The sequence below is a fragment of the Microcebus murinus genome, chromosome X (genome assembly GCF_040939455.1).
Source record: "Microcebus murinus isolate Inina chromosome X, M.murinus_Inina_mat1.0, whole genome shotgun sequence".
Lineage (NCBI taxonomy): Eukaryota > Metazoa > Chordata > Mammalia > Primates > Cheirogaleidae > Microcebus > Microcebus murinus.
The window spans coordinates 81324872-81342894 of NC_134136.1; the positions used below are offsets into that span (position 1 = coordinate 81324872).

The window sequence follows — 18023 nt, forward strand, 5'->3', positions numbered from 1 at the left end:
ATTATGATGAACCTGGAAAATTCTTATTGCCTAGTGACATGTAGACATCATAGCATCTTAGCGCAACACATACCTCATGTGTCTGTGATGGTGCTGGTGTACACAAACCTACTGCACGGCCAGCTGTATAAAAGTACACGCACACAACTGTGTACCGTACATAATACTTGATAAAGATAAATGACTACCATTTGGAGATGAAGTCGCTAGGGAGGGCCCTAAATGCAATGATAAGTGTCCTCGTGAGAGACGGCAGAGGAGACGCACACGCGGAGGAGAAGCCACGTGGAGGCAGACGGAGGAGGCAGAGACGGGAGTGAGGCTGCGGCCACAAGCCCAGGGACGCCTGGAGCCCCCGGGAGCCGGGAGAGGCGGGAAGGAGCCTCCCCTGGAGCCCATGGAGGGAGCGCGGCCTTGAGATTCCCGCGTCCCACACTCCTGGGCTCCGGGACTGGGAGAGGGTGACTCTCTGTTGCTTTAACTTCCTAAGTTTCTTATGGCAGCCACAAGAAACCCCTACAGACACACACAGGGGGCCCTGAGAGATCTACGTGGCTCTAGCCTCCCACACTGGTTGCCTGGGTCTCTCCGCATTGCAATGTCCAGGGTCAAGGTGCACACAGCTGTGTTCATGCAACTCCAAGGACGCCTGGAAGTAGAAATAGCTGACATAAAATCCATGAATTCTATCCAATGCGGAGATGCCAAAACAGAACCGAAACATGCGTATGAGACAGCATCCAATTTATGGAACAGTCAGCTCCTTAATTATGTTTCCTTTCACAAGAAAAGCATGTGGAAATCACACTCGATGTGCACCTTCTAAAATAATCACTAATCCCATAAAAATTGCATGCATCTCTGTTCAGGGCAGACCTAGTCACAGGTGCGCAGAGGTGGGGACAGCCCACACTTCCATCGAAGCATGACTGGACAAACAGAAAGGGCCTCTCCGTAGAATTCAACAGTCATCGGACATAAAAAGGCATGAAGTCACTACACAGATGAACCCAGAAAACACAAGTGTTGGGGACTAATAAAACACTTACCCAGTTTAGAGTTAAACTTAATGAGTAATGTACGTGCTCTGCCCAGAGCGTTTGAGAGTAATGTGTTTGGGACAGGGTCCTTGTGACGAACAAGGTTGCTGCCTAGAGGCATAACAAAGGACCTGAGTTTCTGCAAATAGGCAAGAACTGCCCAGCCCCACAGCAGTGGGCGTCTGGAGGCCACACGATAAAACACTTTTCCTAGGATTGCTGCTCAGCCCCATACGATGGCTGGTTAGTCAATGACAGGTAAGATTCCTCAGGGAGGAGTGACCTAAGACATGCACAGCCACCGGGGGGCCAGCCAGGAGGAACTAGGTACATAAAGTGTCCCCCGTGGCTGCCTTGCCTAATCTTGCTTGTCTCGGTCTGTTACATATGCCTGGCGCTTTGAGCAACCGCCTGGAAACCTTGAGTCAGGGGACATCTGTGTCCTTAAGGCTACGTGTTCCGGAATTTACGGCTATCGCTGCAATGCCTGGGTGGTCACCTACAAGGAACTAACTTTGATTTTTGGGGGAGGGTATAAAAATAAAACGACCGGTGCGTTCTGCACTGCAGTCTTGTAACCGTCTTTGGGTGTGTCTGTGTCTTTCTTTTGTGTTTTGCATTCATCCCCCGTCCTGCAAAGGGGCCACGGCACACAAGTGGAAGAAGCCAGGCACAAAAGGTCATGCTTTGTGCAGTTCTATTTCTAGGGGAGAGCCCAGAACAGGGAAACTTAAAGAGAAAGAAAATAGACTCGTGGTTGTTCAGGGCAAGAGGTGACAGAAAGGCACTAGAGTGAACAATGAAGAATATGGAAGATTGTTTTGGAGGTGATGAACATGTTCTAAAACTAATCCGGGAGATGATTGCACGTAATCCCGTGAATACGAAAAGCCACTGAATTGCACATTTTTTTTTTTTTTGAGACAGAGTCTGGCTTTGTTGCCCAGGCTAGAGTGAGTGCCGTGGCATCAGCCTAGCTCACAGCAACCTCAGACTCCTGGGCTCAAGCGATCCTCCTGCCTCAGCCTCCCGAGTAGCTGGGACTACAGGCATGCGCCACCACACCCGGCTAGTTTTTTCTATATATGTATTAGTTGGCCGATTGATTTCTTTCTATTTATAGTAGGGACAGGGTCTCGCTCTTGCTCCGGCTGCTTCCGAACTCCTGACCTCGAGCAATCCGCCCGCCTCGGCCTCCCAGAGTGCTGGGATTACAAGGCATGAGCCTCTGCGCCCAGCCTGCATTGCACATTTTCGACGGGTAAATTAATTATAGGGCGTGTGAAGGCTCTCTCAGAAAGGATGCTTACAAAAATAAACAAAACAGCAAGGGATAACTTATGAACTGCTGTGGCGCCGTCATCAGCTTGTGTGCAGATTTGGGGAGACAAGGTGATATTGAGCGCCCAGCAACCCAGCTTTGAAATGTGGCCGAGGACTAAATATACGCACACGCTTTGATTTCCGTCTCAGAAACGTGGACGTTGGTGGCCAACCTCGGCAGCTGGGATCAGACGCCCCTTCCCATCTGCGCGACGAAAAACTCACCTTCATGTTTCCCAGCCGCTTGGTCCTGTCCACAACGAGCAGTTTCTTAATGAGGTCTCTGTCCAGGGGAAAGGAGACAGAAACGACACAGAGACGTTACTGTCACCCTGAGCGCACACGGGACATCATCATCATCATCAAACACAGAGTCCACACACCACGACACCCCCGTTGGTGCCGAGGCTCGGTTTCCCGCTGGGCAAAACGTTTAATTCTCAGCTGTTTTATCGGTTCTGAGATAACTCAGGCGAGGCCGTGCTCGCGGCCCCAGACCTAGGAGAGGAGGCAGATTCTGTCTCCAGGCAGAAAATGCAGATTTGAACGGGGCGGCGTGAGAAATTTATGTGACTGAGGGGAGCACACGGGCACGTCCCATAAATACACCTGTCAGACTGTCCCTGCAGAACGGAAGACACCTGCTGTCACCAAAACAAACAACCACATTTTGGCCTGAGGGTCTGCTTATTTATGGCGTTCCTGTTTTAAAATGCCGGGTCTCTGGTGAGCACACAAGTTAGGATGCGTCTGTTAGGGTCGGCTTGCTCGCTTGTCTCTTTTCTTTCTTCTTTCTTTCTTTCTTTCTTTCTTTCTTTCTTTCTTTCTTTCTTTCTTTCTTTCTTTCTTTCTTTCTTTCTTTCCTTCCTTCCTTCCTTCCTTCCTTCCTTCCCTTTCCTTTCTTTCTTTCCTTCCTTCCTTCCTTCCTTCCTTCCTTTCTTTCTTTCTTTCTTTCTTTCTTTCTTTCTTTCTTTCTTCCTTCCCTCCCTCCCTCCCTCCCTCCCTCCCTCCCTCCCTCCCTCCCTCCCTCCCTCCTTTCTCTTTCTTTCTTTCTTTCTTTCTTTCTTTCTTTCTTTCTTTCTTTCTTTCTTTCTTTCTTTCTTTCTTTCTTTCTTTCTTTCTTTCTTTCTTTCTTTCTTTTTGAGACAGTCTCACTCTGTCGCCCAGGCTAGAGCGAGTGCCGTGGCATCAGCCTCGCTCACAGCAACCTCAATCTCCTGGGCTCAAGCGATCCTTTTGCCTCAGCCTCCCGAGTAGCTGGGACTACAGGCATGCGCCACCATGCCTGTGAGACATGGGGTCTCACTCTTGCTCAGGCTGGTCTCGAACTCCTGACCTCAAGCGATCCGCCTGCCTCGGCCTCCCAGAGTACTAGGATGACAGGCGTGAGCCACCGCGCCCGGCCAGTGTCTTTTCTTTTAAATGACAGATGGCATCAGAAATAACCAGGCAGCGGTCCAGTGAGGATGGGAAGTTGGAGAGAGGAGCCTGAAGACTTCCAGAGGATGAGGGGAGTTCTGAGATGGAAAGTTGTGGAGTGAAAAGGATAACGTGTGTGTGTGTGTGTGTGTGCATGGAATATGTAGTGTGATAAAATACAAAGGCAGGGCGCAGTGGCTCACGCTTGTCATCCCAGCACTCTGGGAGGCCGAGGCGGGAGGATCGTTTGAGCTCAGGAGTTCCAGGCAAGAGCGAGACCCCGTCTCTACTAAAAAATAGAAAGAAATTAATTGGCCAACTAATAATATATACAGAAAAAATTAGCCGGGTGTGATGGTGCATGCCTGTAGTCCCAGCTACTCTGGAGGCTGAGGCAGGAGGATCGCTTGAGGCCAGGAGTCTGAGGTTGCTGTGAGCAAGGCTGGCGCTACGGCACTCTAGCCCCAGGCAACAGAGTGAGACTCTGTCTCAAAAATAAAATTAAATAAATAAATAAAATGCAAAGACACAATACATGATATGCATAACATATACAGGATGTATATGATGTAGTATTAACATGCATGCTATATATTATATTATGAATATAACACTGTAATATAATATAAACTACAATAATATAATATACTAAAGTTGCCCCAAACAATCCGATACTGGTGATCCAAGCTCAGGCTAGGTCTAAGCCGTCCTGGCATAAACTCTAACCCACCAGGGTACGTAGCGCTAACTTGGGCTCCAGCCGCGCCTGGGTTCTCTGACCAGCAGAAAAGACTTAGATGAGCAAGGGTCCTCAAACTTTTCAAACAGGGGGCCAGCTCACTGTCCCTCAGACCGTTGGAGAGTGCGGGCACATTCCACACATGCGCACTGTGGGCCCGGGACGAGTCGGCTGCTAAGCAGGACAGGCAGCGGGAGGAAAAACACCCGGCGGGTTGGATGAATGTCCTAGGAAGGTGGCATGTGGCCCGGGGGCCGTAGTTCAAGGATGCCTGACTTAGACAACTCAGGGGATGCCCCATTCCCAGGACAGGCTGTGGATTTTGCGGGTCCCTACTGAAACGTTTTGGCAAAAAGGACCTATTGCTATAGTTTCCCGACACTGTGCATGTTCTGAGTTTCGAGAGGGGAGGATGCCTGTTGGAATTCCCTGCTGTGCCTGTTTCCAAGGGAAATTTCAGAGCCCACCGGCCCGGCTAAGGCTGGGATTCTGCAGCCGTCCGGTGAAGGAGGGGGAATTTTGCACAGCGCTTAAAATATGAAATCGCTGAAACGTTAGGACAAGACCCCCCACCCCAAGACATTCCCAAATAAACATGCAGGTTTGTTTTATTGTTTTTAATTTTCTTTCTTTCTTTTTTTTTCTTCTTTTCTTGGCATCCCCCCAGAATGTTACTGGTTTGAGAAAACTGGCCAAAACAGAGGGACAGAGCATCATGCATGATCATCCTTGTAAACGGAGGAGAGATTAAATGATGTAGGAGAGTACAATCTTACTTCTCAGAAATATAAAAACTGACACTGAAGGACTGCATTTGCCAACACAGGACGTCTTTTTCTTTGTTTTCGTTGATTCGATTTTATTTATTTATTTTTTTTATTTCGGCATATTATGGGAGCGCGAATGTTTAATTTTCATGTTATTCGCAGCACTGTTGGCTGTATCAGTGCATATGCCTAAAGCTGGATGGACGAGGATTATAAGAAAACAAAGGTTGATTTAAAATACTCAAGTGAGCTCTTGCAGAACAGCGTAGAAAGCAAAGACTGCAAATGGAAAGGAGTCCCCCTACTGTAACGCAAGGCCACCTAAAGGAACATGCCTCGGGGCGGGCACCTACCCGCAGGACGGGCTCTGTGTCTGCCGGCCATCTCCTCATCCACTGAGGACAAAATTCCAAATTTTCCTGACTACCCCAGTGCCAGCTGCCTGATGCACATACTTCTAGGCACAGAAAAACGAAAAGCAAGCGAACAAAAACCATTCATAGATAATAGCTCTACTAAGTTGGCAACAAGCCCCAAAGCTTTGCTTCCCTTTTTTTTCTCTTTCCTTTTTAATCATATATATGTGAATTATATATTATATACATATATATGTATATATATGTGTGTATATATGTATGTGTGTATATATATTATATATATATATATAATGGCTATATATATAAAATTGGGAGGTGCAAAGGCACTTCATGTAAAACCAAAGCGTTCGCACCCCCATAATTACTCTGACATAAAACAAAAGTAAAGAATAAAAAACAAACAATACCAAGGTGCTTTTCTCTTCTCAACAACAATAAAGTAGGAGAAAAAGAAGACATGGCAAGAGACTGGACTTTCGATTAGGCTTCTATTCGCTCTACAAAACACTGGAAACCTACACCCTAAAAAATTAAAAAAAAAAAAACAAACCCATTCAATACTTAATTTAAATGACATGGGACCTTCACACCTATAAGGGAACATATGATCCAATACATAAGGATAGTCCCTTCTCTTGCAAGAATTGAAGCCATTCCCGGCAAGAGGAAAAGAAATACAATGCACGATCTTCTGAGATGCCCCAAGCCCCTTGGAAGTCTACGGAAGAAAGAGGCGGTTTGGAGAGAACGCACCAGAATCGCCCAGGGTGACTGCGCTAGAAGCAAGTTCTGTGGAGGGGAACACCCCACGCCCACCACCACCACGAGCTGGGTTCCCCCAGCGTGCAGCGGTGCCGGGCCAGCAATGCCCGCACACACCCTGGAGCTTGTTCCAGGGGAATTTCAGGCAGGACAGCCTGGCTGTCAATTGTCAGTGGGTACCGATAGCCCCTAATCGAATGAAATTGCTGGGGAACAGCAGATAGACATGTTATATCTCGAGTTTGAAAGCGCTCTGATGTGCATTTCAAAGAATGCCACTGGACTCGGAGGGCATTTGGACCCTGGGAGAGAAATCCCATAGGATCGTTTTCATTTCTTTCCAGAGCGACTGACTTTCGAGTGCAGTGTATACCTTCGAACTTTAGTCTTAACATTCGCTGGACAGGATGACCCTTTCTAGATCATTTACTGTTAAATGGAGTCTCCTTTTCTTGCTAAAATTCTTGTCGAGCTTGTTAGGATGAGTGAGGCATGCTCACCACTAAGACACTTAACTGGGCAGAGACAGTTGTCCCATTAAAGGGCATGTCCCTAATGCTGGGCGCGGTGGCTCCCGCCTGCTGTAATCCTAGCACTCTGGGAGGCCGAGGCAGGAGGATCGCTTGAGGTCAGGAGTTCGAGACCAGCCTGAACAAGAGCGAGACCCCATCTCTACTAAAAAAATAGAAAAAATTAGCAGGGCACGGTGGCACGTGCCTGTAGTCCCAGCTACTCGGGAGGAGGCTGAGGCAGGAGGATCGCCTGAGCCCAGGAGTCTGAGGCTGCTGTGAGCTATGATGATGCCATGGCACTCTAGCCCGGGTGACATAGCAAGACTCTGTCTCAAAAAATAATAAAATAAAATAGAGTAAAAAAAAAGGCACATCCATGCTAACCTGGTGTGTTGCCATAAAAGAAGTTTACTCTGAATGTAGTTCCCACTTTGCTATTACTCTGCTATTACTGTGCTATTACTTTCCACTTTGCTTTTTACCCTGAATGTAGTTCCCCTTTGCTATTCAAAGACAGTAGCTCAAAGAAGAGAAAAGTTTAGCTCTCCAATAAACACATGTAGCTCCACTTTGCAATTAGGTGGGGGTTCCTGCACTCACCCAGCCATCTGCGAAATCCCGGTGTGGAGAAAAACAGAAATCAGGACTCGCTATGGTAAAAACGGCTACAAGGTGGCCTGACGGAGGACGGTGTTTGGAAAAGCAAAAACATCCTCATATTTAAAAAATTAAAAAAAACACACACACACACACACACACACTTTCTTCCCTACTGCCACAACTTTGATGAGATGCACGGCCAACGTTACCAATATTCATCAAATGCAAATACTCATGCTCAGAACCGAACTTAAATTTAGCAAAAAAACAAGCAAACAAACAAACAAACAAAAAACCCACCAAGACTGCCGGCTCACAACGCACGATAACACATTCCGTTATTCGCTCATTCTAAGCATCATTTATCTCCAAAGGAATGAAGTACGGCCAAGAGTCATTACGATGTGAAATCTCACTGAAGAATAATTAAAACCTTTTTTTTTTTCCCCCTCCTTTCTGTGGAAAAGATGAGGGATCCGGAATAGTTCAAACGCGGCCCGGGTAACCATGCAATGTGGTGTCCCGATGATCGAATCCCTCAGCCGTGATCTCACACGCTTTAAAAATAAACACACCCGGCGAGCATGACGAGGGCTCTACTTACTTCACACTGAAGTCCAGATGTCTGGGGAAATCTATTTTGCCTCCAAGAATTTTCTGGTAGATGCCAAATGGGTTGTCATCAAAAAACGGAGGGAACCTGTTAGCAAAACAAAAGCGTCTATTTTTAGCGGAGACCGAGGCGTGGAAAAAAAAAAAAATTCTGCGCTTTGGTTAACGGTTTGCCGTTGCTGCTGAACATACGCAGAAAGTGATTCATTTCACATGCAGTCTTTCCTCTGCACGCCGAAGTCACTGCTATCTCGAGACACGCAGATGGTTCTAAGAGGCAATGCACGGTGCCGTGAGACCCACGGGTGGGACAGGGTCCCCGGGACAGGAGGGGACAATCGTTTGGGAGGTGTCCGCTGACCGGCTGAACAGGACATCTCATTCAGAAGCACTAACTGTACACCAAACACCTAGTGCATCGATGCTTCCTGAAGCTTCCTGTGGCACCCTCACCAGCATGACCAAGAATGGGACTCAAACCTCTCAACAGCAAAGAAACAAACAATCCGATTTTAAAAGTGGGCAACTTGGCCGGGCGCGGTGGCTCACGCCTGTAATCCTAGCACTCTGGGAGGCCGAGGCGGGAGGATTGCTCGAGGTCAGGAGTTCGAAACCAGCCTGAGCAAGAGCGAGACCCCGTTTCTACTATAAATAGAAAGAAATTCATTGGCCAATTAATATATAGAGAAAAAATTAGCCGGGCGTGGTGGTGCATGCCTGTAGTCCCAGCTACTCGGGAGGCTGAGGCAGGAGGATTGCTTGAGCCCAGGAGTCTGAGGTTGCTGTGAGCGAGGCTGACGCCACGGCACTCACTCTAGCCTGGGCAACAAAGCGAGACTCTGACTCCAAAAAAAAAAAAAAAAAAAAAAAAAAAAGTGGGCAACTGGTCTACGCAGACATTTCTCAAACAAAGACATACAGATGGCCAACTGGTCCATGAAAAAATGCCCACCACATCACTGATCATCGGGGGGGAAGTGCAAATCAAAACCACAAGGAGGTACCTACCGTGCCACCCCAGTTAGGAAGGCTACTATCAGAAAGACAAAAATAAAATAAAATAAAAAACAACCAATGCTGGTGAGGATGTGGAGAAAAGGGAAGCCCTGTACATGGTGGGAATGTAAACTAGTACAGCCCCCACGGAGAAGGGTGTGGAGCGTCCTCAAAAAAACTGCATTTAGAGCTACCATATGACACCACAATCCCACTGCTGGGGATTTACCCAAAGGAAAGAAAAATCAGTATATCCAAGAGATATCTGTGCCCTCGTGTTTACTGCAGCACTGTTCACGAGAGCCAAGATACGGAATCAATGTAGGTGTCCCTTCACAGCTGAATGGACACAGAAAATCGTGGTGTGCAGACACAGTGGGGTACTATCTGGTCATAAAAAAGCATGAAGTCCTGTCACTTGCAGCAACACGGATGGAAGTGGAGGATACTATGTTACGTGAAATGAGCCCGGAAGAGAAAGTTAAACACTGTATCTTCCCACGCGCATGTGGAAGCTAAAAAAAAAAAGAGTTGATCTTGTGGAAGTAAAAAGTACAGCAAAGGATACTAGGGGCTGGGAAGGTAGGAGGGAGGGAGGGAGGGATAGGAAGAGATTCAGTAAAGAACACAAAATCACAGTTGGAGAGGAGGAGTGAGTTGTGGTGTTCGACAGCAACTGTAGCAAGACTACAGCTAACAGTGCAATGTTACCTAGTTTCAAGCAGCTTGAAGGAGGATATGGAATGTTCCTACCACAAAGAAATAACTGTTCGAGATGATGGACACGCTAACTACCCTGATCTGATCACTCTGCATCATATGTACTGAGACATCCTTGTTCACCCCATGAATAGGTATAATTATCCACAAAAAAAATCAATTTTTAAAAATAAATTTTATTGCAGAGAATGCACCACTCCGGCCGAGAAAGGGATCTTTCTTGAGACTTTCTGCTGTCTCTACCACCGGCAATACTGGCGTAGGGCTGGTGGCACCATATTGCAATCATTCTGCACGGCATCAAAAACGCCACCCCGCCCCCCCCACCCAATAAATGTTGAGGGAACTTCTTTACAGTCCTCAACCATACAGCGGTACGTGGCACACAGTAGGTGCTGCATAAATGTGATTAGGACAGATGAAAGAGCCCGAGTTACACCTTGTCATGTTTTTGTGGCTCGGGTGGCCCATGACATTATGGAAGCCCATGTCTGAATCTCCGTTGCTGGATAATTCACCTACGACACAGAGAGTCAAGGTTGCTTTCTAGCTTGGACCTCTAGGCAACGGAGATCTGGCCCCAGGGTTGGCAGACTATGGCCCACGGTCTGTTTTTGTCGATAAAGTTTTATTGGCACACAGCCACACCCCTTCCTTTACTCATACCATCTTCGTTTCATTGGTGTCGTGTCTGTGCTGTGGCTGCTTCTGAGCTACCACAGCCGAGCTGGTAGTTGCACCTGAGCCCTCGTGGTCTGCAAAGATGCACGTGTTTACTCTCTGGCTCTTTGCAAAAAAAAGAAAAATATATATATATATGTATATATATATATATTTGTTGACTTCTGGAGTAGGAGAATATGAGGACACATGAATGCACAGCCTTGAATCTAGCAGCAAGTATTTAAAAGCAAAACTTTCACACTATGCCGTGTTGCTGGTATCACAGTAAAGGCTATAGCCTTGGTGGAGAAAAACGACAGACTCGTCTCTACGAATATCTGGAAATATCTGTAAGACTCTGAAGTAATCTAAAGAAGAAACATATTTAAAGCTGCAGAGACCAAGATAAACCCAAGAAACTCTCGAAGTCAAATAAATATACACACTGGGTCCCTGCAGGCTCCTGGGTGCAAGTGACTCTTCTGATATTTTCTCACGCTGCCCAAGGCAAAGACGCTTGACCCACAAGTGTATTTTCTATTCAGCTCCTTGTGCTCTGGTATTCTAATTCTGTTAGATATTCTAATTCAGGAATATCAGCAACGCAGATGTCTTATAAAACAAAGTCTTCAAATGATTTCCTGAACCCTGACCACCGATTTCAGTGAGCAGAAAATAATTCTCTGGTTGATTCCAGGTAAACTTCTGGCTCTTTTTATTTTAAAGTAAAAAGGGGTAGGATGGGTAGGATGAAGGCAGCCCACATTTATGGTCTTACCCCAACAACCTGCTAGTGGGATCTAATTTGGAAGTAGGATTTTTACAGATGTAATTAGTTAAGTCATTCGCAATTAGGGAGGACCCTAAACCCAAGGACAGGTGTCCCCGTGAGAGACGGCAGAGGAGATGCGGACGCGGAGGGGGAGCCACGTGGAGGCAGATGGAGGAGGCAGAGGCGGGAGTGAGGCTGCGGCCACAAGCCCAGGGACGCCCGGAGCCCCCGGGAGCCGGGAGAGGCGGGAAGGAGCCTCCCCTGGAGCCTTGGAGGGAGCGCGGCCCCGAGACTCCCGCGTCCCACACTCCCGGGCTCCGGGTCTGGGAGGGGATGAATTCCTGTTGTTTAAGCCCCTGAGTCTATGGTTACATCTTATGGCAGCCCCAGACACTCGTGCACACACCATACACATCAACTCTCCACACACATCACAAGACACGTGAGAGTAGAACAGTTTAAAGCAAAACAAAAAAAACCCATAAAGGTGACGTATAAAAGTTGGAATCAGTGTGGAAGTTGACAGAAGAGGAACCCTACTGGGGGAAATGAAAGGTATTACATTATCTCAGCTGAATGCAAGGATGCAATATGGCACTAATAGCTTTTAATTCTTAAAGAACCTTTCAGTTCCTTCGTTTTACAGTGTGGCATGAAGGCGGGTCTTTGGACAGCTGTGTCCCTCGGAGCTGTTGGTTCCGGAGGTACCAGCTCTCTTGTGTTGAAAAACCGCCTAGACCAGATTCAGAAGTTGAAGTCTGCAGTGGAGACATCCACCCGATCCTCCCCAGGCAAGAAGCCTTGGGCGTTGACAGTCCCCGCTGTCTGATCTCATCAGGGCAACGGACAAATTCGGGAATGGAACATTAAAACTCCAGGAGAAAATGTGTCCTACACACCTAGAACCATTTACGGAGACTATTAAACAAGGTGCTCTTGGAAAGCAGGCGTTTACATGGCAATATCATGGGAAAGGTGTGCCGTCAGTGGAAAGAATAATAAGTGAGCACTAACTCGTCTCGCCTGAAGGCAAAAGCAGAGAGCGTGTGCATGGCAGGGCATTTCCCTCTGAAACCCTCAAATTTCTGTCTCCACTAGCAAGTGGGAAATGCATTCGCAAGCGCTCATTCTATGGGACCTGGCATTTTAAGCAACTTACAGTTGTCTCTGGTGACAGCTGGACTTGGAAAGACAATCGGCATGCATGCAGCCTCAAGATTTGCATCTTAAAAATTCACACCAATGTTGTCACTGTCACTATTATTTAACACGCTGACTGCCACATATAAGGAAAAAAAAATTTTTTTGACCCTTGGGGCCACGGTGTTATATTATGAAAATAGAATAAAAACTTCGAAAACAAACATGTGATACCCAAAGGGGGGGAAAAAGACATTCTGTAAAAAAAAAAAAAAAACCATCTGCACTCGAATGTTTACAGCAGCTCAATTCACAATTGCAAAGATGTGGAAACAACCCAAGTGCCCATCAATGCATGAGTGGGTTAATAACATGTGGTCTATGTACACCATGGAGTTCTACTCAGCCACAGAAAACCACAGTGATCTAGCACCTCTTATGTTATCCTGGATGGAGCTGGAGCCCATTCTCCTAGGTGAAGTATCACAAGAATGGAAAAACAAGCACCACATGGGCTCACCATCAAGTTGGTACTAACTGATCAACACTCTTGTGCATATATGGAAGTAACATTCATTGGAAATCAAGCAGGTGGGGAGAGCAGAAGGGGATGGGTAAATTCACACCAAGTGGGTACAATGCACACTGTTTGTGGGATGGGCATACTTATGAATTTGACTCAAATGGTACAAAAGCAATTTATGTAATCAAAACATTTGTGCTCTCATCCTATTCTGAAACAATTTTTAAAACTTCAAAAACAAAACAATCCTTTCTAATGTAATGAAAAAAAAAACATTTTTTTTAATTGTTTTGTGTGTGTGAGTTATATGCAACTTGGAAAATACTTCTTGTGGCTCCCAAGGGAAAGAGACCATGTGAGTTACATATGCTTCACGAGGCCCCGGGCTCAAAACTACCGTGAGTTAAATCCAACTCACATGAGAGTCAGGAAAATTGTAAGGTAAACATTTTACCCATCTCAATCTTCCAGTGAAATGTACTGTCGGGGAAGGAGAGGTACCACAGGTGCTGTGAACCAAAGTGCTGCCTCTTTGTTGCAGAAACACCCCAGTTTGAGACAGTACCCTCCCCTAAACTGTCAGCTACCGCTTTACCTGCCCAAGGTGGGCTGGCCTCAGAAAGGCACGTGCAAGAAAAGGAAAAAAGAGGCCGGGCACGGTGGCTCACGCCTATCATCCTAGCACTCTGGGAGACCGAGGCAGGTGGATCGCTCAAGGTCAGGAGTTCAAGACCAGCCTGAGCAAGAATGAGAGACCCCATCTCTACTATAAATAGAAAGAAATTAATTGGCCAACTAAAAATATATAGAAAAAAATTAGCTGGGCACAGTGGCACATGCCTGTAGTCCCAGCTACTCTGGAGGCTGAGGCAGGAGGATCGCTTGAGCCCAGGAGTTTGAGGTTGCTGTGAGCAAGGCTGATGCCACGGCACTCTAGCCCAAGCAACAGAGTGAGACTCTGTCAAAAAAAAAAAAAAAAAAAAAAAAAAAAGACCCACCCAGAAAGTGGGCTCTAACTGGAAAAGTGGGAAACAGAAACATGCCCACCGCAAATGCATAGCTCCCTCCTTGTCTGAAATTCACACTGAACTTGCACTAGCAGAGGGTTTTATTTTTCATGATCAAGTATTCTAAAAATAGCGCCTGATTATAGATTATAATCATATTATTTTCTCAGCTGCATTCTAATGTCCTAATGTATTCTAATATTCTGCTACATTACATCCTAGTAATGACTCTGGTAATTTTATATAATTTTAATATAATAGTTTTAACATAGCCTAATATTCCACTCTAATTCTATCCTATCCCAATCATTTTCTACTCTAATGTATTATGTTCTAACAGCATATTGCATTTTAATACTATTCTAAGTCACATTTTGTCCCAAGAATAAAGACATACATTGGAGAACATAAATGTTACTCTATTTAAAAACCATCCAAATGCAAGGATTTGACCATCAGCGGACAACGCTGCCCTCTGGTGGTCAATGGTATTATGGCAGGAAAAGGTGCAAGTTATTATTTGGTTTTTTTTTTTTTTTTTTTAGAATTTAATATTTATTTTGAAAAGTGCATAACAGGTAGGAGAGGCTTATCAAAAGTTTTCAAAACCTGGCACATTTTTATCATCCCCAGGAATCTAGAAACCTAACAAAACATAAACTGAATCAAATTTTGAAACTGTCTCTGACAAGATCAAAACACCAAACATGTATCTAAAATTCATTTTGAAAGTATGGTCTCAAATAACTCAAGCCAAAAGTACTGACTGTTAGTGTTCTCCAGAATACTGAGTTGTGAATGGACAAAAATTTGCATGCAATTTTTCTAGCTTTTAAGAGAAACATTTCTTTTTCATTAGGAAAGTTGCCTCTAATGAATGCAGTTATAGAGAAATAGCACAATTCTCATTCAGCCCCTCAATTTTCACAGGCAGAAACAGGGAATTTCATTTTTCCCCCATAGTTTATGTATTGGTCTATGGGGCTCACCAACAGTACCACCCTTGGGGCTGAGACTTTCATAGGTTTTGCTCAAATTTTGAGCAAAATTTTGAGGGGAAGAAAACAAAACAAAACAAAAATCCCACAGGTTAAAACAGAATTGCATAAACTGACTGATTCTACTTCACTAAATGAAGGGCAATATTAAAATGCAAAATAGGACAGGTGTGGGCACATGCGATTTTTAACCTTTTGTGTTGCTTAGAACATCATGGGCTGGATCGTATCATGAGATGATTGGTTCTATGTGATTCACTACCGTGTTCCCCCGAAAATAAGCCCTGCCCATAAAATGAGCCCTAGCGGGATTTCTAAGAATTTGCGCCATAGAAGCCCCACCCCGAAAATCAGCCCTAGTGACGGGCGTGGCTGCGCAGCGCATCTGCACAACCCATGCGTGTCGTCGCGGAGCGGGAAAGAACACGAGCAGCCCTTCTCATCTGCCCCATCGTGACAGCTGCTGTCCCAGAGGTGACCGGAAAGGTGCCGGCAGCCCCATCAACAAGGTCGGCTCCCCCTGTCAGGTGCCGGCCATCCTGTGCGTGCTGCAAGCTGAGGCTTTGAGGGGAAAATAACACATCCCCTGAAAATAAGCCCTACTAGGGTGTCTTCTTGAGGAAAAATAAATGGAAGACCCTGTCTTGTTTTCAGGGAAACACGGTAGACATGTCTGAGTTGAGAGTAATGGAACATTCAAAAGAGCGACAGGTAGACAGGTGGACAGGTAGAGAGAGGTAAGCAAGTGGATGGATGGATGGATGGATGGAAGGTTAGATGGATAGATGGAGACATATAACGACTGACAGATAATATGTAAATAGGTGATGGATATATAGATAGGTAGGTAGATGGGCAGATACAGACAGCTAAGTATAGGTGATACAGGTAAGTAGACAGACGACAGACAGAAGGATGGATGGGCAGGTAGACAGACATAGATGAGACAGGTGCACAGATGGACAGATGACATCTACAGTTAACCACACACAAACATACACACAAATTGTCACAGCTCCCCCTGTCCTTTCTCCCATCTCATCTCCCAGGTTCCTGGTGAATCCTTCCACCGACCTGCTCCCTGCTGCTCCGGTCCCTAAACCGGTCCAGGCATGAAAGGATCCACTTTCTTTAGGAAAGGAGCTGCTATAAGCATAGGTGGCAATGGCCACTGTCCCCTTCCCCGGGTGAAGTCGGCAACTCCCTGGATTTTACCAAGGGGGGACATCATGGTGGCGCATCCTGGTGCTCATCATCCGTCCCCGTGGGCAGGGTGCCCAGGACGTGCCTTGCTAGCACGAGAACACCTGTCTGCCAGCCTTGCCTCCCATGGACAGGGAAGTTTCTTTGGGGAAAAAAAAACCTCTGAGCTTTGCCCCCCACCATTGAGCAATCAGAGACGAGGGAGGGGGTCCGGCTGTTTGCTGCAACGCGGACTGGCCTCAGGGGATACGCCGGTTGCGTGTTCGGGACTCGGCAGCGAGCGGAAGAGAGGAGGAGAGAGGAAGAGACAGAGAAGGCAGGCCGCGGCGGGTCTGGCATGGCGGGGCACACCTGAGCATCCCCGCCGGGGGCCTGGCTCCCCGTGGGCCGCACCACAGAGAAGAGCCTTGCGTTGAGAGACGCATGCCCATGTTGCACCATGTCCCCGGCACACGCAGGATGCCCCGGCTTCCACGTGCCACCCAGCTGCACGGACTCGCTCTCGGGGAAGAGCACGCTCCCTCCTTCCTTGCACGCCGCGCGTTCCCAAACTTGTGAATCGCGCTGTAACAGTCTCTTCGAGGAAGACAGGGACGGGGTGTTTTGCTGCCAACATCTCACCTGTTCCTGTTTTTTGACTCTCAGGCAAACAAGTTTACTTGCAGATTCACATCACTGGAGGGAGATGTGACAATGAGTGTTGGTGACTCTCTCTCTCTCTCTCACACACATACACACACACACGCGCGCACACACAGTGGAGCCCTGGGGACAGGGGGTGGAGGGGGCCCGGCCCCGGCTCTACTTACCCCGAGAGCATCTCGAATATCAGGATGCCGAGGGCCCACCAGTCCACGGCCCTTCCGTGGCCCTTGCTCTGGATGACTTCCGGGGCCAGGTACTCGGGCGTTCCGCAGAGGGTCCACGTCCTGTACGGGGGACAGAGACAGGTATCCCCGCCGTGTGACTCAGCTGCGCCCGGCTGATGCATCCTCCACAGAAGAGCTTTTTTCTCTTTTTTTGAGACAGAGTCTCGCTCTGTTGCCCAGGCTAGAGTGAGTGCCGTGGCATCAGCCTCGCTCACAGCAACCTCACACTCCTGGGCTCAAGCGATCCTCCTGCCTCAGCCTCCAGAGTAGCTGGGACTTACAGGCATGCGCCACCATGCCCGGCTCATTTTTTCTATATATTTTAGTTGGCCAACTAATTTCTTTCTATTTATAGTAGAGACAGGGGTCTTGCTCTTGCTCAGGCTGGTTTCGAACTCCTGACCTAGAGCTAATTTTTTCTATATATTTTTACTTGGCCAACTAATTTCTTTCTATTTATAGTAGAGACGGGGGTCTCGCTCTTGCTCAGGCTGGTTTCAAACTCCTGACTTCGAGCAATCCGCCCGCCTCGGCCTCCCAGAGTGGTAGGATTGCAGGCGTGAGCCACTGAGCCCGGCCTCCTGCAGAAGGTTTGAGTGTGACAATAACTTAGCTGATTGCAATGAAAACGATGCCCCCTTCCCCTTCACTCTGTGCACTCTGTGTCACTGGGTCAAGATAGCAACACTGTCTTTCCTGGCTATTTTCCTTAGAAACATGTGCTAAGCCCCACAGTATCTAAGCCATTGCTACTGTTACTGTTACTATTGTTACTCAGAAACAAACAAACAAAACACGAAAACTACACGGTATCTGTCTTAGTAACAAATATAGCATGGAAAACAAGGACTCTAGAACCCATCCCTTTAACCCCACACATCTGCTCAATTTGCTTTCATTATAATTGTTTTTTTTTTTTTCCGGTGGTGTTGCTGTTATCGTTACCATGGATACACAAAAGCAAAAGCAAAAAAAAAGACA

General features: G+C 46.9%; 1 protein-coding gene across 6 annotated transcripts in view; it reads right to left on the reverse strand.

Moving 5' to 3' along the window:
- PRKX (protein kinase cAMP-dependent X-linked catalytic subunit) overlaps positions 1-18023 on the reverse strand; it is an 86381-nt gene that overhangs the window by 14361 nt on the left and 53997 nt on the right. For 5 of the 6 annotated variants that reach the window (XM_012773888.3, XM_012773885.3, XM_075999401.1 and 2 more), the window contains 3 exons: positions 16983-17102; positions 8144-8239; positions 2589-2646 (listed from right to left, as the gene is read on the reverse strand). In XM_012773888.3, the coding sequence (XP_012629342.1) occupies positions 2589-2646; positions 8144-8239; positions 16983-17102 (274 nt within the window). Of the gene's footprint in view, positions 1-1975; positions 2647-8143; positions 8240-16982; positions 17103-18023 lie in introns of those variants that run through there. The other variant, XM_012773886.3, reaches the window with a different exon arrangement.